The following is a 17,329-nucleotide window of genomic DNA, read 5'->3' on the forward strand; positions in this document are numbered from 1 at the left end:
TTGGAACCTTTTCTCATAGGGGAGTTGCTCCAGTTCACTGATCACTTCAGTTGCCTTTTTCTACAACTTCTCAAGCTCTACAAAATCTGTTGTCATGGTCTCATAGCCAGAGCTGTACACAGTACTCCAAGTGTGAATACACCGTAGATGTGTATAAAAGCATGACAGTATTGGAAATTTAAATTACAATCCCTTTCCTAGTGATCCCTAACATGGAATTTGTCTTGTTCACAGCTGCTGCACATTGGCTTCACATTTTCATTGAGTTATCCACCATGACCCCAAGGTTCCTTTCCTGGTAATGGTTCCTAAGCTGTATTTAGACAACATGTCCACACAGAAAGAGTTCATGTGTGTATGTTGGGAGGGGCGGGGGAATCATGTCCGCTGGTCCTGCAACTGACTCCACATGACCATAACATCTGAACAAAGCCACCACATGTATAAAATGGTATGTGTGCAGACTCCTTTTATATGATCTTTACAAAAGCTGGTGCCACTGTAGGTCCTCTCTGACTCTCAAGTAGAGCTGCAGGTGCAGGAGCCCCAGGGAAGCCAAGGGACAGCAAAATGGGGAAGCGGAGAGCTGAAACATTCCTTTCCCAACATCTCTTTCCTCCCACAGACACAGTCATGAAAATAAGCATTAGCAACATGGGTCCCACCAGGATGAATGGTAGCACTAGAGAAAGGTGACAACGCTGTCCTAACCTATGTATTTATGTATTTATTTTTAACATGTATATACTCCCTTATCTGCTAAAATCCATCAAGGTGGTGTACAACAATGAAAAACAATAAAACCTTAAAACAATAAAAATAAAAACATTAAAAACAGCGAAAAACATTAAAACATTGAAAGTGCATATTTTGAAGATATGTCTTTACACCATTTCTTAAAGCCAAGAGAGTGGAGGCTAATTGTAATCCTTAAGGGAGCCCATTCCAGAGTTTGGGGGCAACACAGGAGAAGGCCGTTTCACGTGTGCCTGACAAATGGGCCTCTGCAGGTAATGGTGCTGTCAAAAGGGCCCCTCCTGCAGATCTTAATACTCAGGCACGTTCATAGCAAGACAGTCGGTCCAGACACTCTTCAGGGGTAGCCCTATGTAGGGCACATTGCAATAGCCTAACTGCAATGTAGCCAAGGCACGGACAACTGTTGCCATATCAGACTGATGCAGGAATGGTGGCAGCTGGCTCACTAAGGTTGCAATCCTATGCACGTTTAGCCAGAAAAAAGTCCTACAACTCCCAGCATGCTGCGCCCTAAATGTAGTTGTGCCAATGTACTCCTTGCCACTGCTGCCCCCTGAAGATCCAGGAACAGCATAGGATCAAGGAGCACTTCAAAGATGCAGACCTGATCCTTCAGAGGGAATGCAGCCCTTTCCAGCACAGTTTGAATCCCAGTCCCCAATTCAGGCTTTCTACTGACCAACAACACCTCCATCTTGGCTGGGATTAACCTCTTGGCTTGTTCACCTTATCTAGCCCTTTATCAAACCCAGGCAACATTCAAGAGTTTCAACTGCTTCCTTGGTATAAGGTGACAAAGAGCAATAGAACTGGGTGTCATCAGCAGATGGGTGGCACCTTATTCCAGAGCTCCAAATGACGTCTCCCAGCTGTTTCATGAAGATATTAACAACATGGGAGACAAGATAGAAACCTGTGGGTCACCATAAGCCAATGGAGATGGAGTTAACAATAATCCTCCAGTACCACCTTCTGGACATGGCCTGACATAAAATACTGAAACCACTGCAAAACAGCACCTCTAAGGCCCAGCCCTGTCAGGCAGTCCAGAAGGTTACCATGATTAATGGTACTGAAGGCTGCTGAGAACTAACAGGGTTGTGCTTCCCCAATCCAGATCCCAGTGTAGATCATCCACCAAGGTGACCAAAGCAGTCTCAGTCCCATATCCTGGCCAAAATCCTGATTGAAACAGGTCCAGATAATCAGTTTCATCCAGATGCACCTGGAGTTGCAACACCACTACTAACCTATTCCCTTTCCCCAAACATTTCCGGATTTTGGCCCCAACACCAAACACTGATTCAACTCCTTTAGTGCCTGAATGAAGCACTAAGGGGTGGCAGCTGTAATGACTCTAGACCTTTATCCATCATGCACATGACCAACTAACAAGATTTTTTCAGCAAGCCCATATCAGTGTTTGGTACTCTTAAGCAACCCCGAAGCAGATAAATGCTCTAGCAGAAAGAACAAGGGCAGCTTTACATAATGGTCTGGAGACAGTCCATTTTTAAAACACCACCATAACAGAACATTTTGCTTCATTCAAGGACCGTACATGTGCAGAGACCATTAGCAGCCTTTATGGGCACAGCCAGTGACATGCACACTTTGGTGACAACGACATTTATGACTGCTGAAGTTATGCATGAACCCAGAAAAAAATATTTTTTAAAAGCCATTGGGGAGTGAGTGTTGAGAAGGAAAAACTGTAGTTCTGTTCAGGCTGCAGCCGAAAAGATAGGCCTCCCTCTGAGTGTTTTGAATGTTGCCATTGGTGGGAAAAGTAGAAATGCATTTTAAGAAGATAAAGAGGATGTGCTGGGATGTTGTAAAGGTGGAATGTTGTAAGTAGATAAGTAAACTGTGCTGGAAGGTTTTGTTTCCTGTATGTATGTGTTTAGCCTCTACTAGCATGTCACTATCTGATTGGCTGACAGCTGTGGTACAGCAAGGAATTGCAAAATATATAAGTTACTGCTTCTCTGTACCCGGGTGTGGACCCGCCATGTGTGTGATTCACCCATGCTAGTATGCTGTGTTCAGGATCTGCTTGTGTGGACCTCCTGAAATGTGTGCGATCCACCCATACTAGCACGCTCTGCTTAATAAAGGCTTATAGTGTCAGAAGACTCCCAGCCTGCTGTGTTCCTTGGGAAGGTCTGAAAACTTTCCTCCACAGTGTGAAGAAATTACTTGTTGGATTAAAGAACACCAGAGCCTTAAAAAAAAAAAAAAAACAAGTGCACATTATACATTCATCTTCATAGTGGGAATCAAACATGACTTACAGTTTGGCTGGGCTTCTGGAGGGAATTTGATTCGTATGATGGCCATAAGGATGAACAAAAACACAGGCCAAGCAATTAATGTGAATGACCAAAGCTGTGAAAGAGAAGAGAGGGCAAACTAATACTTGTTTTGTTTCCATTTTAATTTTATTTGTTAAAACATTAAAAGCATATGTCAACAGCACAGAAAGAAATCAGTTTAACAGGTTAGTTTTCATTATAGCAGCAACACAGATATTTACAATGAGCCTTTCTACACGAGACATTTATTGTGCTTTAGTGATTCCTCACTTGTGGAAGTTTGTGGGTGCTTTAATGATGTTGTCATCCTCCAGGGCCTGTCCCGTTCTTTGCAACCATTATAGCACCTTTTTCCCCCTAATGTGGAAAGTCTGGTATCTTTGTGAATGGGGGCATGAAATCCTGGTGTATTTGTGCCATTCTGCCAAACCACAGCACCACCTAGTAGTAGTGTAATGGAACATATAGACAGACAGAGAAAGAAAAAAACCAGAAAAAAAAACATGTAAAGGAGCCAGTCTTAATCTCACGAAGAATCTGGAGGCAGAACCCTTGGTAAAGTGGCAGATGAAAGCCTCATGTAGAAAAGCCTAATACCAGAATGTCAAGTTCACCTTCTACTGAAATCTGATGATACACAATCTCACACATAATGGCCAGGAAATGTATTCATTTGCTGTTGTCCTGCTCCTAGTCTTCAGTGGTAAAGCACTTGCTCTGCATGCAGAAGATTCCAAGTTCAATCCTTGCCATATCCAGGTAGAGCTGGAAAAGATTCCTGTCTGAAACCCTGGAGAGCTGCTGGTGGTAGTGCAGAGGGGAAATGGGCATGTCAGAGGCCCAGAATGTCCGAGGGATCCTCAGCCCATCTCAGCCCCTGACTACACCTCTGACTCAAGAATAGACCAGCTCAAGAGTGTATTCCTCCCACTGGCACCATTTTCCTCTGTCTGTGGATGGCGGAAAAATACTATAAGCCCCGCTTTCCACCACACTTCCTCCTGTCAGTTCTTGCTGACAGGGCATAGGAAGGAGCAGAGCCTCCAATGTTAGAGGCTCTGCTCTGAGAACACAGGATTGCTCATAGTTTTTAAGATGGTATCCTAATTAAACCATCTTTAATTAAACCTCTTAATTAAATTAAAAGGGCCAGTGAATATAACACATCCAATGATCTTGCTACACAAAGGAGGTCTCCCATGGAGATAATTTGTATTGAATTTACACCAGTGCATATCAACTCAACTCCTGGATCCTGAGATAGGGAGCAAAGACTGTCTCCTCCCGCTGTCCTTCCCCCCTGGAATGTGAACAGCGGAAGCTGGTGGCTCCGATGTTAGTGGTGCAGTGAATCCGCTCCGGCTGTCAGTCAGAACCAGTCAGAACTCTAAATGAGCTATCCAAACTGCTGAAGCGCTCCGAGGTCGGTTCCCTGAGAATCGACCTATCCTATGTCTGTCTAGTCGCTGACTAGCGGCCATAGGATTGCACCCTTAAGGTTTCACCAACAGTAGTGCTCCAGGGCAGATTTTTGAAAATCCCACTTCAAAGCAGATTGTGTCCATGTAAAGCAGGAGTCTTGACACATGTACTCTTATAATGTAATTCTTACTTTGATTTGAGGTATTGTATAATTTAAAGGCAAAATTGAAGTACTTTGGCCACTTAATGAGAAGACAGGACACCCTGGAGAAGATGCTGATGCTAGGGAAAGTGGAAGGCCAAAGGAAGAGGGGCCGACCAAGGGCAAGGTGGATGGATGATATTCTGGAGGTGACGGACTCGACCTTGGGGGAGCTGGGGGTGGCGACGGCCGACAGGAAGCTCTGGCGTGGGCTGGTCCATGAAGTCACGAAGAGACGGAAGCGACTGAACAAATAAAAAATAATAATTTTCCCCTCTTCTGACCAACTTCCCAGGGCATCCAGTTGAAAGATTGGTAATCAATTGTCTTCCGGATAAGGCCCCACATATTACTGAACAGATGGCTAATGTCTTTTTAACTGCCATGCAAACAAGAGCTCAGCTGATTGACTGTATTAGCTAAATGGAAGAAATTGTACCCTGCGTCCCGATATTTGTGCAGTTGTCTTTGCATTTGAACTTGAACAGGTCTAAACAATCACAATAAGGAGTATGTGTCTTTGCATAGCTGCGCCTGACTACAGCTGGTCAGGCCAATAATGCCGCTGGTGACAGTGCTGATGAGCAAGGGGACCACCAATGTAGTGCGGCAAGGAAGGCTACTTTGGCCTGGTTATCGCAGCAATAGAGATACATGCCTTCTCTCCCTGCCCCATTCAGAGGGAATTACTTCATATACCCTCAGTGACATCTTCAGGTAGCCATATCTGATTGGCTATATGACCTAAAAATAGTGGTGCTGCACTGGCAGCCTATCAGACCTGTGAACAGATGCTGATTGTGGCATCCCTCCCTAGGTTAGAATGGCCCTGCCCTTGCTCAGCTTTAGGCAGGTGGTAAAAACATTTCTCCTCTGTTTTGCTTTTAACAGTTTTTGATAATTCCACTCTCTGTTTGGGGGAATATTGAGCATGTTTTTTAAACATTTTGTGAGTACATAATGTGCATCACAGTCATTCAGGTTGCAGCCCATCACAGATCTCTGGTAGTGAAATACCTGAATGCAGGGTGACTGTTGGCCTATGTATACACAAAAATGCACACACATAGATGCAAAATGCACAGTCCTTCCCTGCTATCCTGCCTATGCAGATAGTAAATGTTGCCAAGTGTATTTGATTTGCAGTGCAATCAGAGCCATGTGTAATTGGGAGGGGGTGCAGTAGTGATCCTTGGAGAACAAGTGTTACAAACACACAAATGTCCCTATTTTCATCTGTGAAATGTTTAAGGGTATGTTACCAAAACAAAACAGAAACTATTAAAAATAACCAAATCTCAATTCCCAGAGTTGTTTTGGGGAAACCATGAGAGTTAAAACTTGAACAAAAGGAATACAAGTTTGCATTGCAGATTAGGGGTGTGCACCAACCACAAGATTTGACTCAGACCTGATTCAGTGCTTTGGAAAGTGAATTGACTGTCACAAGAAATTAAAAAATGGCTATAACTTTTTTCTTCTTTATCAGCCTTTGATTAAATTTGCAAGTATAGTTGCCCCATAGGACTATACCTGCCAAATGTCAGAAAAATAGGTGTAGGGGTTTTATGCTATATGCCTTCATATTTTGAGTTGTTTTAAGGAAACTGCTGATAACTTTATTTTTATTTCTTGGCATTTCTTTTATTTCTTAACACTTCTTTTATTTCTTAACACACACACCCCTTTGTCAGAACTGGATGAAATTCCCAGGAATAGTAGAACCTTCTGAAGGGATCAAGCCTGCCAAGTTAAGAGCTGAATCAGTACAGGGATTTTTTTGTGCAAGAGCAGCCTTTACATTTTGATGGTATCCAAAACAGGACATGCTTATGATCATATGTTCCTTGTGAACCATTGTTCTGAAAATTACAGATAGCTTAGAGGTGGCCCTGAGTAAGAAACCTGCAAAGTTTCAGAAGGATAGGTGCAGCAGTTTATGTGGAAGGAGAATCGTCAAATTTCTGTGTGTGTCATTTACTTCCAGTGTGTATGAAAATGGCACGCATCATAGAAGTGTCCCAAGGCAAGAAGGACAGCTGATGGGGCTAGGGAGTTCTGATGATCAAAAAGCAGTTTGAGGCTCTCTCTTTTTAATAGTGAAGCATAGTGGCATTGGAAAGAAAGATTTTCCACTGCAAGAAAAAGTCTGAGAGAAGGATTGATTCAATAATTAAGAAGGGGAAAGAAAAGGATTTTGGAATCATGAACAAACAGAACTTGAAGCCACCCCACCCACAACCCAACACAGACCCTCTGATTTCCTTCTTGCTTGCTACAGGACAAGGAAGCTAAGAGACACAGTTTGTAACTCACAATCTCTCCCCCAAAGCACAGTGATTCAAAACTCCAGGAAAAATGTGCTCTATGATAAGCAGGTAGACCTCTCAGGTCACTCAACCCCGCTCCTCCCTCTCTCATCAGCACTGACATAGAAACAAAACCAAAAGATGCTATTTTTAGAAGGACCCCTCAAAGCATGGCATTCAAGCCCGGGTTGGTCTCTGGACAGGCAGCCCGCCCAGTCTCTCATTCTGAGGACTCTCCCAGAGCAAGAGATCGAGCAGGCAAGCTCTCCGGAGAGGCCATCTGCCTGACCAGTCTCTCACTCTGGGAGTCTTCAGAATTAGAGATCAGGCAGGTGACTCTCCAGAGAGCCCTCCCTCCCAATCTCTCACTTTGGGGGAGTCCTCAAAGTGAGAGATCAGGTGGGCAGGCAGGGGGGGACTCTTCCCAAAGTAAGAGATCTAGAAGGCAGCCTCTCTTTGGAGAAGCCCCCCCTCTCGCTCTAGTAGAGTATTTATAGTAAGAGATGGGGGGGCTGCAAGGAACCCTGCTGGCCGCTCTCCTACTGTGCCATTTGCCATAGTGAGTGAGCGGGGCCAGTGTGGCAGCACAATGCCCAGGCGGGATGGGGGTAGTGTCACAATCCATCACCCCTCCCAATCCCTGCCTCATGGGAGGGCTGGCCCTGACATGGGGGGAAAGAACTTCAGAAGAAGCATAGCAAATAAATATATTAATAAATAGATGAACAGAGGGAAGGATGTCTAATTCAGGAAGTGGACTTAAAATACCCGGGCAACTAGGGTGCTGGGCCTTGCTGCCGCAGCTAGGAGATCAGCAAGTTCAGCTGCGAGATGGACACTGCCAGCAGTTTTCTTCTTTGATGCTGGCCCCTAATTTGCTTTCTTAGAGTGCTCTGATGAAACTGCTACCTTGCTATGATGTGCTAAGCTAGGCAGCTGTCAAGGGACACAGGATTTCTCAAAGCTATTTATTGGAGAGACATGGGGAAACTATGAGGGATGATTGGAAAGACAACTATGGGGAAAATCCAGGAAACAGGAAAAGGGGGGAAGGGGCACCTCCCAAATACCTAGTTCATGGGAGCAAAGGGACTGCAAAGGCCATTATTAGAAGAGCAAGGCAGTGAGGGATGGTGGCTCTAATTTCAGTGCAGCAGTGAATCCATTTTGGGTTTCAGTCAGAAACAGCCAGGCCTCTGAAGGAGCTATCCAAGGTCCTTGAGATATTCCCCGAGGATAATCCATTATATAGAGGACTTTAATATACAATGAATGAAAGTTAAGAGAGTGATTGGGGGTGGGGATGGGAAACATTTAGGGAAATGCCCACTACCTCTTGCTTCCCCTTGGAGCCATCTTTGCTACAACATGGCTGTACCAATGCTGCGGAAAGCTAGACCTAAAACCTGGCTGAAACTAAGTGGATGAGGCAGGCGAGGACAAGAGGCATGGAAGGGAACGGAAGGACCTAACCAGACACTGAATAAGTTGACGGAACACACTGAGATGGAAGCCCTGTTCAGGCGTTCAAGTGAATCCATGGAGGGGCTGGAGGGCTCTAGCCCCATTCCCTCCACCACTGACCTTTCCGCACTGAGGGGCAAAAGTCTGAAGGAAAACTGGAAGTATGTCCAGCTGAGCGCAGATACCATCCTCCTCGCCCTGTGTGGCCACCCAGTCACTCCACAGTGACACTTGCAGAACACTTCCACCGGGCTGCAGCATACAATGGTTCCCACCCCTGAGTCACTGGGTGTTTTCCCACAAGGCTTAAAGCAGCTCTTGCATCACGTTGTTTTGTAATGGTAATAAAAGCCCCACCAGCAGTTATCACATACTTATATAAATATAGTGCAAAGGAGGGCTAAAGCCTCACATGGGAAAACTCCTGCGAATTGGTTCAGATTGTGCTTAAGACTATTATATCAGCTTAGGCTGATATACCAACTGCGCCCTTATCTGGACAGAGATAGCCTAGCTACAGTTATCCATGCTCTGATAAGCTCACGTCTGGATTAGTGCAATGCATTATACTTGGGGTTGCCTTTGAAATCGGTCTGGAAACTTCAGCTGGTCCAAAACAGGGCTGTGAGACTATTAACAGGGACTGGCCAACAAAATCACATTACATCAGTACTTTTCCAGCTGCACTGGCTGCCAGTCCATTTTCACGCCCAATTCAAAGTGCTGGTATTACCATTCGGGAGTCCTTCTCTGGGAGTCCCCACCAAAGGAAGTGAGGTGGGTGGCTAATTGGAAGAGGGCCTTTTCTGCTGTGGCACCCCGGCTGTGGAATGTGCTCCCTAGAGAGGTTCACCTGGCACCTACCTTGTACTCCTTCCAGTGCCAGGTGAAGACCTTTTTATTCTCCAAGTATTTTAGCATTTTAGCTTCTTATCTCTGATGTTTTAAGACTGTATTTTAAATCTCTGCATTGCTACTAGGTGTTATTCTGGTTGTACTGTTATGTTGTGGTTTTAAGCTTTCATATTTTATATTGTTTTATGCTGCACTCTGTGGTTTTAATTTTTGTGAACTGCTCAGAGAACTTTGTGAACTTTGGCTATTGGGTGGTACAGAAATGAAATAAATAAAAAGAGATTGTAGTTCAAAAAACAAAAGACTCCTAAGGTAAGGGAACAGGAACCCATCAGAAGCCTTATCTGCCTGCCTATTGTACCTCTCCCATTACATAAGGGGTATTTCTACATGAGGCTTTTATCCCACACCTTTACCAGGGATTCTGCTTCGATTCTTTGCGGGATTAAGCTCAGCTCCTTTACACATGCTTTTTTCCAGGGGGTTTCTTTCTCTGCCATTCTATATGTTTTACTATACAGCCACTATATGGTACTGTGGTTTAGCGGAATTGCGCAAATGAGTTTCAAAGCTTCATTAAGGATACACCAGACTTCCCTTGATCTAAAAAATCTGCGATAATAGTTGTAAAGCACAGGAGAGGCCCTGGAGGATGACGATGTCCTGTAAAGGACCTGTAATCATAAGCACGTAATAACAGCCTCATGTAAAAAGGCTCAAGCTCCTCCCTTAGGGGATTTTCATTCACTCTAAACCAGGGATGGGGAACCAGCAGCCCAAAGGCTGAATTCAGCTCACCAGGCTTCTCCATCTGGCCCAAGAGGCCTCCTCCTTCCCCCTCTCTGAAGCCTCGAAGCAGCAGTTCCCAGGCCTTGATGGAGCTACCACTGCAAGGAGGTTCTGGCACCTTGAGGTGGCTCAGTCAGCTTCACTTGACCCTCACTTTTCCTGTTGGCATAGACAAGGTCCAAGCAAAGCTGGCTCCCAAGTGAGAGGCTGCTTCAAGGCAGTGGAAGTAACTTGATGCAGCACTTCTCCAGGGCTCTGCTGAGCTCTCAACTTTTCCACAAGGAACAGTGAGAACTGAGCAAAGCTGACTCACTGCGGAGCACCTTCAGACAGTGTTTTGCCAAGGCTGAGCAGCGCAATAAGGGGGAGATTGCAGTGAGAGGAGGTTTAAACCTCCCCTCTCCACAATCTTCCCCTTCTTGCTGCCAAGTATATCTATGTGTCTGTGTGTATGCATGGAATGTATGTGGTGGGTGTATGTCCATATTAATGGAGTATATGTGTGTGGGTGTGGGTGGATGTGAGAGAGAGAGAGAGAGAAAGTGACTGTGGCCCTGCCCACTTTGAGCTGCAGTTCTGTCTACAGCTAGCATGTGCCCCGCCCACCCTGACTTCCCTCCCCTGTCGCTATGCTACTTTGGGTCACTCCAAGCACTGAGTTTCCATGCACATTAACGAACTTACCAACAGAGTCGGGCATATCATGCTAGTCCAGTAGCTTAGCTATAAATTATGGCCCTCCAGATGTTTGAGACTACCTCTCCTATCATCCCTCGCCATTGCCTCGATAATTGTAGGTCAAAAACATCTGGAGGGCCACAAGTTGCCCACCTCTGGTATAAATCAATGCAGGGCAGCCCATGTACACATATCCAGAAAGTAGATTATAGGCACTATATTAAATGAGTACAGTATTACATAGATTCACCAGCTACAGCAGAAATGTTAGATGTTATAAATTTTTTAGAGAATCAAAGAGAGGCAGATCTTTTCAGATTTCTCACTGCTTCTTCTTTGCTTTTGTAATTTACCGCCAACATGTGCCATTAACTGGTGCTGTAAGACCTGCTACTATTTTGGCTCTAACACACATTTGGCTCGTGCATAAAGATCACAGTATATATTTTATTGCTTCACACGTTCAGCAAAATGAAGTGGGATATGATGGCAGAATGAATTCTGACAATGTAGAATGGTCTGTATCACCTCAGACTACAAGCAAATGATGCCATTTTAATAGCCTCCCATATTAAAACAAACAAAAAACAACTCCCTTTGAGTAGAAAATTAGCACACTACCAGGAAAAAGATTTTAGACCAGAATTTCAGCTGATATGTTGGTTTTCTATTCACTAGGAGGTTTTAACTTATGGGAATATCTTTAAAAATGTGATCCCCAGCTGTATTCTAAAGTGATACGACCTATTATATTGCCTCAACGTTTTGCCACTTCACTCGGCTGCATGTGTAGGCCAGACCTGAGTCACAGCTTTTATCCGTTGGAACAGTCACTTTATCAGCTTTGGGTGTGATCTACTGTGGAGTATTACAATTAAATAAAACAACAGCCATTTCAGCAGGCTAAATAAGAGCTACTACTTTGAGATAATACATCTTTGAACCATACCATGATCGAGTATGGAATATCACCACACTGCTAGTCAGCTTCTTCCACTGGCAAATATTTTTTTACTTTCACATTTTTCAAAACGTATGTCACTACCCCTTTCTTAGACAATTTCTCATCCTGGGTTCCAAGGGATCCCAGGTTTTGCTCATTTTAATGTATTTTTGGTACTTACAGGTTGCCTCTTGATGCTCAGCCAGTTCTTCCACAGCAGCACCCGCAGGTGCTGGAAGAGCGAAGCCATCCTTGGAAGAGCTCAGGAGAAACAAAGAAGCTCTTCTTTCTTCCCACCCTTAGTTTGCCCAAAACCTATGCAGTGACCCTCCAAGAACGGTAGTAGTTCGTATGTGAGCTTTCCCTGCGCAGCATAGCTCTCAGGCAGTTAGCTCGTCAACCTGCCTCTGCTCTGTACACATGGTTGTCTTTCTCACTGCAATAGCTCCTAGCAAATGCAACAGGTTATTCCTCTCATGACGAAGGAACAGTACCAGCTTGTGTTAATTATAATAGTCTCTCTCTCTCTCCCAGCTTTCTTTAGTCACTGTGTAATAAAACAGGAGGCATTCCTAGGAGATGCTACTGCTGGAACAAAAGAAGCACACCTTTTCCCCGATAAGGAACTCCCTACCACCTACACGCATTGCCTACACACATTGCCTGCAGAAGAAACATCATAAAAGAAATGAACATGGAGCTGCTTGCCCAGCCAGTGTGGCTGGTCTTATGTCTTTTCCCTGCTTTAATATAAACAGATTGTCTGGGAGTGATGTAACACAGAAGCAGGCACGCTGCATTGTCCATTTAACTGAAGCAGGATAAACGTTTACTTTTGCCTTAAGCTGAAACCTGTCACAGTGGGCCTTCATAAAGACATGTGAACAGACACCAGGGCAGGATGAACTCTTCCCTCATACTTCTTAATGAGTGGCTTAGCTTTGATTCATGACTTCCCGTTGTGGCACAGTTACTAGTTCATGTAGTTGGATCTTTTGTTGTTGTTCAGTCGTTCAGTCGTGTCCGACTCTTCGTGACCCATGGACCATAGCACACCAGGCCTTCCTGTCCTGCGCTCTCTCCCGGAGTGTGCTCAAGTCCATATTCATTGCATCGGTGATGCTATCTAGCCATCTCAGCCTCTGCCATCCCCTTCTCCTTTTGCCCTCGGTCTTTCCCAGCATCAGGGTCTTTTCCAGTGACTTTTCTCTTTGCATTTGGTGGCCAGAATATTTGAGCTTCAACTTCAGGATCTGTCCTTCCAATGAGCACTCAGGGTTGATTTCCTTTAGGATGGACTGATTCGACCTCCTTGCAGTCCAGGGGACTCGTAAGAGTCTTCTCCAGCACCACAGTTCGAAAGCATCAATTATTTGGTGCTCAGCCTTCCTTATAGTCCAGCTCTCACAGCCATACGTTGCTACTGGGAAAACCATAGCTTTGATTATACGGACCTTTGTCAGCAAGGTGATGTCTCTGCTTCTTACTATGCTGTCTAGGTGTGCCATAGCTTTCCTCCCAAGGAGCAAGCATCTTTTAATTTCATGGCTACAATCACCATCTGCGGTGATCTTGGAGCCCAAGAAAGTAAAATCTGTCACTGCTTCCATTTCTTCCCCTTCTGTATGCCAGGAAGTGATGGGGCCAGATGCCATGATCTTCGTTTTTTTTAATGTTGAGTTTCAAACCAGCTTTTGCACTCTCCACTTTCACCCTCAACAAGAGGCTCTTCAGATCCTCTTCGCTTTCTGCCATTAGGGTGGTATCATCTGCGTATCTGAGGTTGTTGATAATTCTCCCGGCAATCTTAAATAATGTTCAAAATTAAGAGACCATGTGGGATGGGTGGATGGCATGGTTACTCTCCAGTCCCACACCAGAACTATGGAAGGGTAATGCCGGAAGAACTTCTTAGATCTTCCTTTCTTAAAAAATATAGGTACTGTATTTTCTCTTCCTCTCCAGGGTCAGATCTAGATGGCAACAGAATGTGAAGTGCTGTCATGGTTAATGCAGATTTTCATGAAATTGGCTTTGGCCCGTCAGGGACACACGTAGCCAGAAGCAGAGTATACAGTACCTTAAAATGTGCTTTCACAGGTCACAGTGCATGTCAATCCTCCTTACTTTGGGGGCATGTGGGTGGAGTCCTGCCGCTTGCACTGAACACCATCAAACATGTCGATGCTGCTGAGCAAATGAGAGGCTTGTTCCATGCCCCTGTCCACACTCCCCTTCTCAGGGAAGTTTGGAAGCGCTGAATTAAGCCCCTGTGGTTTAGCCCCACACCTCTCCCCTCTCATCCACCATTGTGAAAGATTAAAGATTAAAACTGCGCTTTTATGAATGGAGAAAACAGGCTGCATTCCATGAATGAGTCAAGCTGCTATCCTGACACATCGGAATTGTGAGGCTGTGCCTTTAAGAAGGGAGAAAACAGGCTGCATTCTATATAAGAGTCAAGTGTCTAATGGGAAAGCAGCCCTATGGGGGGCGGGGGGCCCCTCCAATTTTCTCAATGGGAAAAAAGATGCTGTAGAAAGATGCTACAGAGGTGGTGGGGAGGGCAGACGGGGGGAGGGCAGACGTGGAGGGCAGATGGGGGGGCAGAACAGCAGCTTCTTACAACCCTCCTTCACCACCCCTTTGGCTCACTTTCTCGCTTCTGCTCCTTACATCTGAGTAGACCCAGTGGGCTATTCTCCCAACCGCAGGCAGAGCCAGGCACAGACACACCCCTAGGCACGCCCAGCATGTAGGATTTAATTTGGGTTAATGGGGCACACTGCAGCTGAAGCAGGCAGGAGATGCATTTAAGGTGAAATGCACTAAACTGACTTTCAGAAAATGCGTGGTTTAGGAGGGGAAGTGGCGGGATGTTATGTGTTCCGATCAACCATGAAGTGCTTTCCCTCCAATGTAAATCACAGATGTAGATTGGTTCCAGGCCTCTATATTGTTTATTTGTACATATTTTCCTTGAACTAACGGTGGCAGATTGAAAGTAAATGAAATTTTTGGTGCCTATATAAAATAAAATAAATAAAATTGACCAATCTTGTTAGATGAATGTAGGTCAACTGTAAGAGAATGAAATTAGGTCAATAATTTCTACTTAGATGCACATTTTCCCTCTGCTGTTGAATTATACTAATAATTAAACAGAAAGAATGGTCATTGGCTGTAGGAAAAAGATACATAGAGCATGGACCTGAGAATTTGCTCAGAACTAAGTTTTAGTATTAAAACATTATCATCCTAGTCCCTGCAACATGAAATGATATTGTATTTTATGCTGTGTTGGCTCATCTATTAGTTTTAAATTGTTGATTTTATTGTGATTTTATTTCTTTTTTTTTCCTTATTGTAAAATGCCTAAAGAAATTTTATGAGGCGTTTAATAGATTAAAGGAGCAATCCTATGGTCACTAGAAGCTGTCTAGAAGGCCATAGGATTTTTTGGTTCCCAGAAACTGTGTTCCATGCCCTCGCCCTGGCTACATGTCCGTGCTCAGAAACAGGGCATGGAGATGACAAAAGGGGGGCAGTCCCAAGGGCGGGGAGGGGAAAAGACTGCAGAAGCTTCATTACACAGCTTCCTATCAGGTCTCCAGGCTCCTTCCCTTCCCAAAACTGTGTCGAAATGGGTGAAATGGCAGCCAAAGCATGGAAGAGAGGATCCTCTCCACACTCCAGCCACCCTGCATAGATTAATCGGCAGCATCCGATTTCAGAGGCTGGTGACTATCCAGATAGGAATGCACCCTTAATTAATTCAATAAATAAAGTTCAAGATCTGTGCGTACTCCAAAACGTACATGGAATTTCTCCAGATTAATTTATTTCCAAGGAGAAGATAGCTCAGTGCTTGCATCCCTTTATAAGTGGGAAAGCTCTATGTGTGCATCAAAATGCAGTTTACCCACTTCTTTTCATGAAGGTTTAAAGAGAACAAATTAGGGTGCTTCCAGCAAATAGGGCTCCTGATGCTATATCAAAAAGCATTGTGCAGCTATTCTGTCTTTTCCTCCTAATCAGATTTTTCTGGTAAGAAAAAAAGCTGGAAGAATCAGGAAAATACAGCAGAATTACGAGTGGAAGACAACGAATTCTGGACCCCCATAAAATTCTATGTTCGAGGCAGGGTGATTGGAGGATAAAAGCCTCCTCTGGAAGCACTTTAAGTCAGATAGGCTTCGAAAATGGCTTTGAATTCTGCACTACGTCATCACCTCCTTATAACCTTATGGGACACAGATGACATGCAGTAGAGATCGTCATGCCGAATTTATGTTTTTCCCATATATATATATATATATATATGTATGAGTTTAGAATATATAGACTCAATTCTCTGACGTGTGTTGGGATCACATTTACAGCTTCAAATCGGAAAAATATAACTTAAAAAAATTACTAAGATAGAATTGGGGTGTGGTGACAGACTGAGTGTTCATAAATAGTCCAATAATAATTGAAACTAAACTAGAAAAATAAATATTACATTCAAGGAAAGACAAAAATGATTAACAGTCTGAAATGCTGAGGAAATAAATAATAATAAAACATTATTATTATATTACAACAACAACTTGCTTTAGTTCTCATTAGTATGAAAATTAAAAAATAATAAAGCCTTGTGTTTTGTTTGGGAACTAGGTTCTTGTTTCTCTCATCTACCCATGCCCAATAGGGGTGGCATTGCTGGCATATCCAACTTGTTAAGCACAGGAAGCTGTGCTGGAAATACACTGTGACCCACCACGGCCATCACCCACCACGGCCCCAAGGTGCTGCATCTTTTAGATTGTCAGCCTCTGGGCAGGGATTGTCTTTTCTTTATTGATCATGTGTAAGCTTCTCTGGCAGGGCTGAAGAGCAGGACAAAAATGGTTTAAATTAATAAATAACAAAATAACAAAAAATGGCATCGTTGTTTAGGAAGTAAAAGAAGCAAGTGAGAGTAAAGAAGCTACAAAGGAATTAAAAGAAAAACAACAACAACTAAAGGATCAACAAGGGAGTTAGCCGAAACAGAAATCAAGAAACTGAGAAAAAGAACAATATTATCAAAGCTTAGAAACCAGAGCTGACTCTGCTTAGCTTCCGAGATCAGACAAGATCAGGCGCATCCAGCCCTTTGCTCATGAAATGGCTTAGGAATAGTAGGAGAAGAAAGCAAATGAAATTAAATAATGGTCAGAAAAGGCATGGAATATTAGAAAACTCAAGAGGAGAACACCATGAATCAACTGAGTGAGAAGGAACAGAAGGAAAAAAAGAAAACCCAAAAGAGTTGACTGAAGAAGGGTGTTAAGATCAGATGGTTGTTCAATATATAAATTAAAGCCACCAATTCTTAAATCAGAAGAAGAGCCCAAGAAAATTGAATGCCAAACTTCAAAATCAGAAAAGTAAATAAGGGCTGGTGATAAATAACAGCTAATGAAATATTTGTAGGAGACAACAATTGTACAGCACGGAACTCAAAAGGACTATAATAGGACTAAAATGGCTTTGTGATGAAAGAAAAAAACCACCCTGCCCCTTCTCCATCAGGCAAAAAAGAGAAGAGTGAAACATTAATTTAAAA

At 43.9% G+C, this 17,329-nt stretch overlaps 1 protein-coding gene across 1 annotated transcript in view; it reads right to left on the reverse strand.

Annotated features, from left to right (window-relative positions):
* Nucleotides 1-11,986, reverse strand: part of ABCA12 (ATP binding cassette subfamily A member 12) — a 201,577-nt gene extending 189,591 nt beyond the window's left edge. Inside the window, exons 1-2 of the mRNA XM_084830130.1 lie at nt 11,918-11,986; nt 3,054-3,147 (exon numbers count right to left, since the gene is read on the reverse strand). Of these exons, the coding sequence (XP_084686256.1) occupies nt 3,054-3,147; nt 11,918-11,986 (163 nt within the window). The remainder of the gene's footprint in view (nt 1-3,053; nt 3,148-11,917) is intronic.
* Between the last annotated feature and the right edge of the window lie 5,343 nt (nt 11,987-17,329).

Source organism: Heloderma suspectum, chromosome 1, assembly GCF_057233095.1.
Source record: "Heloderma suspectum isolate Gila_16-S chromosome 1, 16-S_ref, whole genome shotgun sequence".
In the NCBI taxonomy this organism is placed as follows: Eukaryota; Metazoa; Chordata; class Lepidosauria; order Squamata; family Helodermatidae; genus Heloderma; species Heloderma suspectum.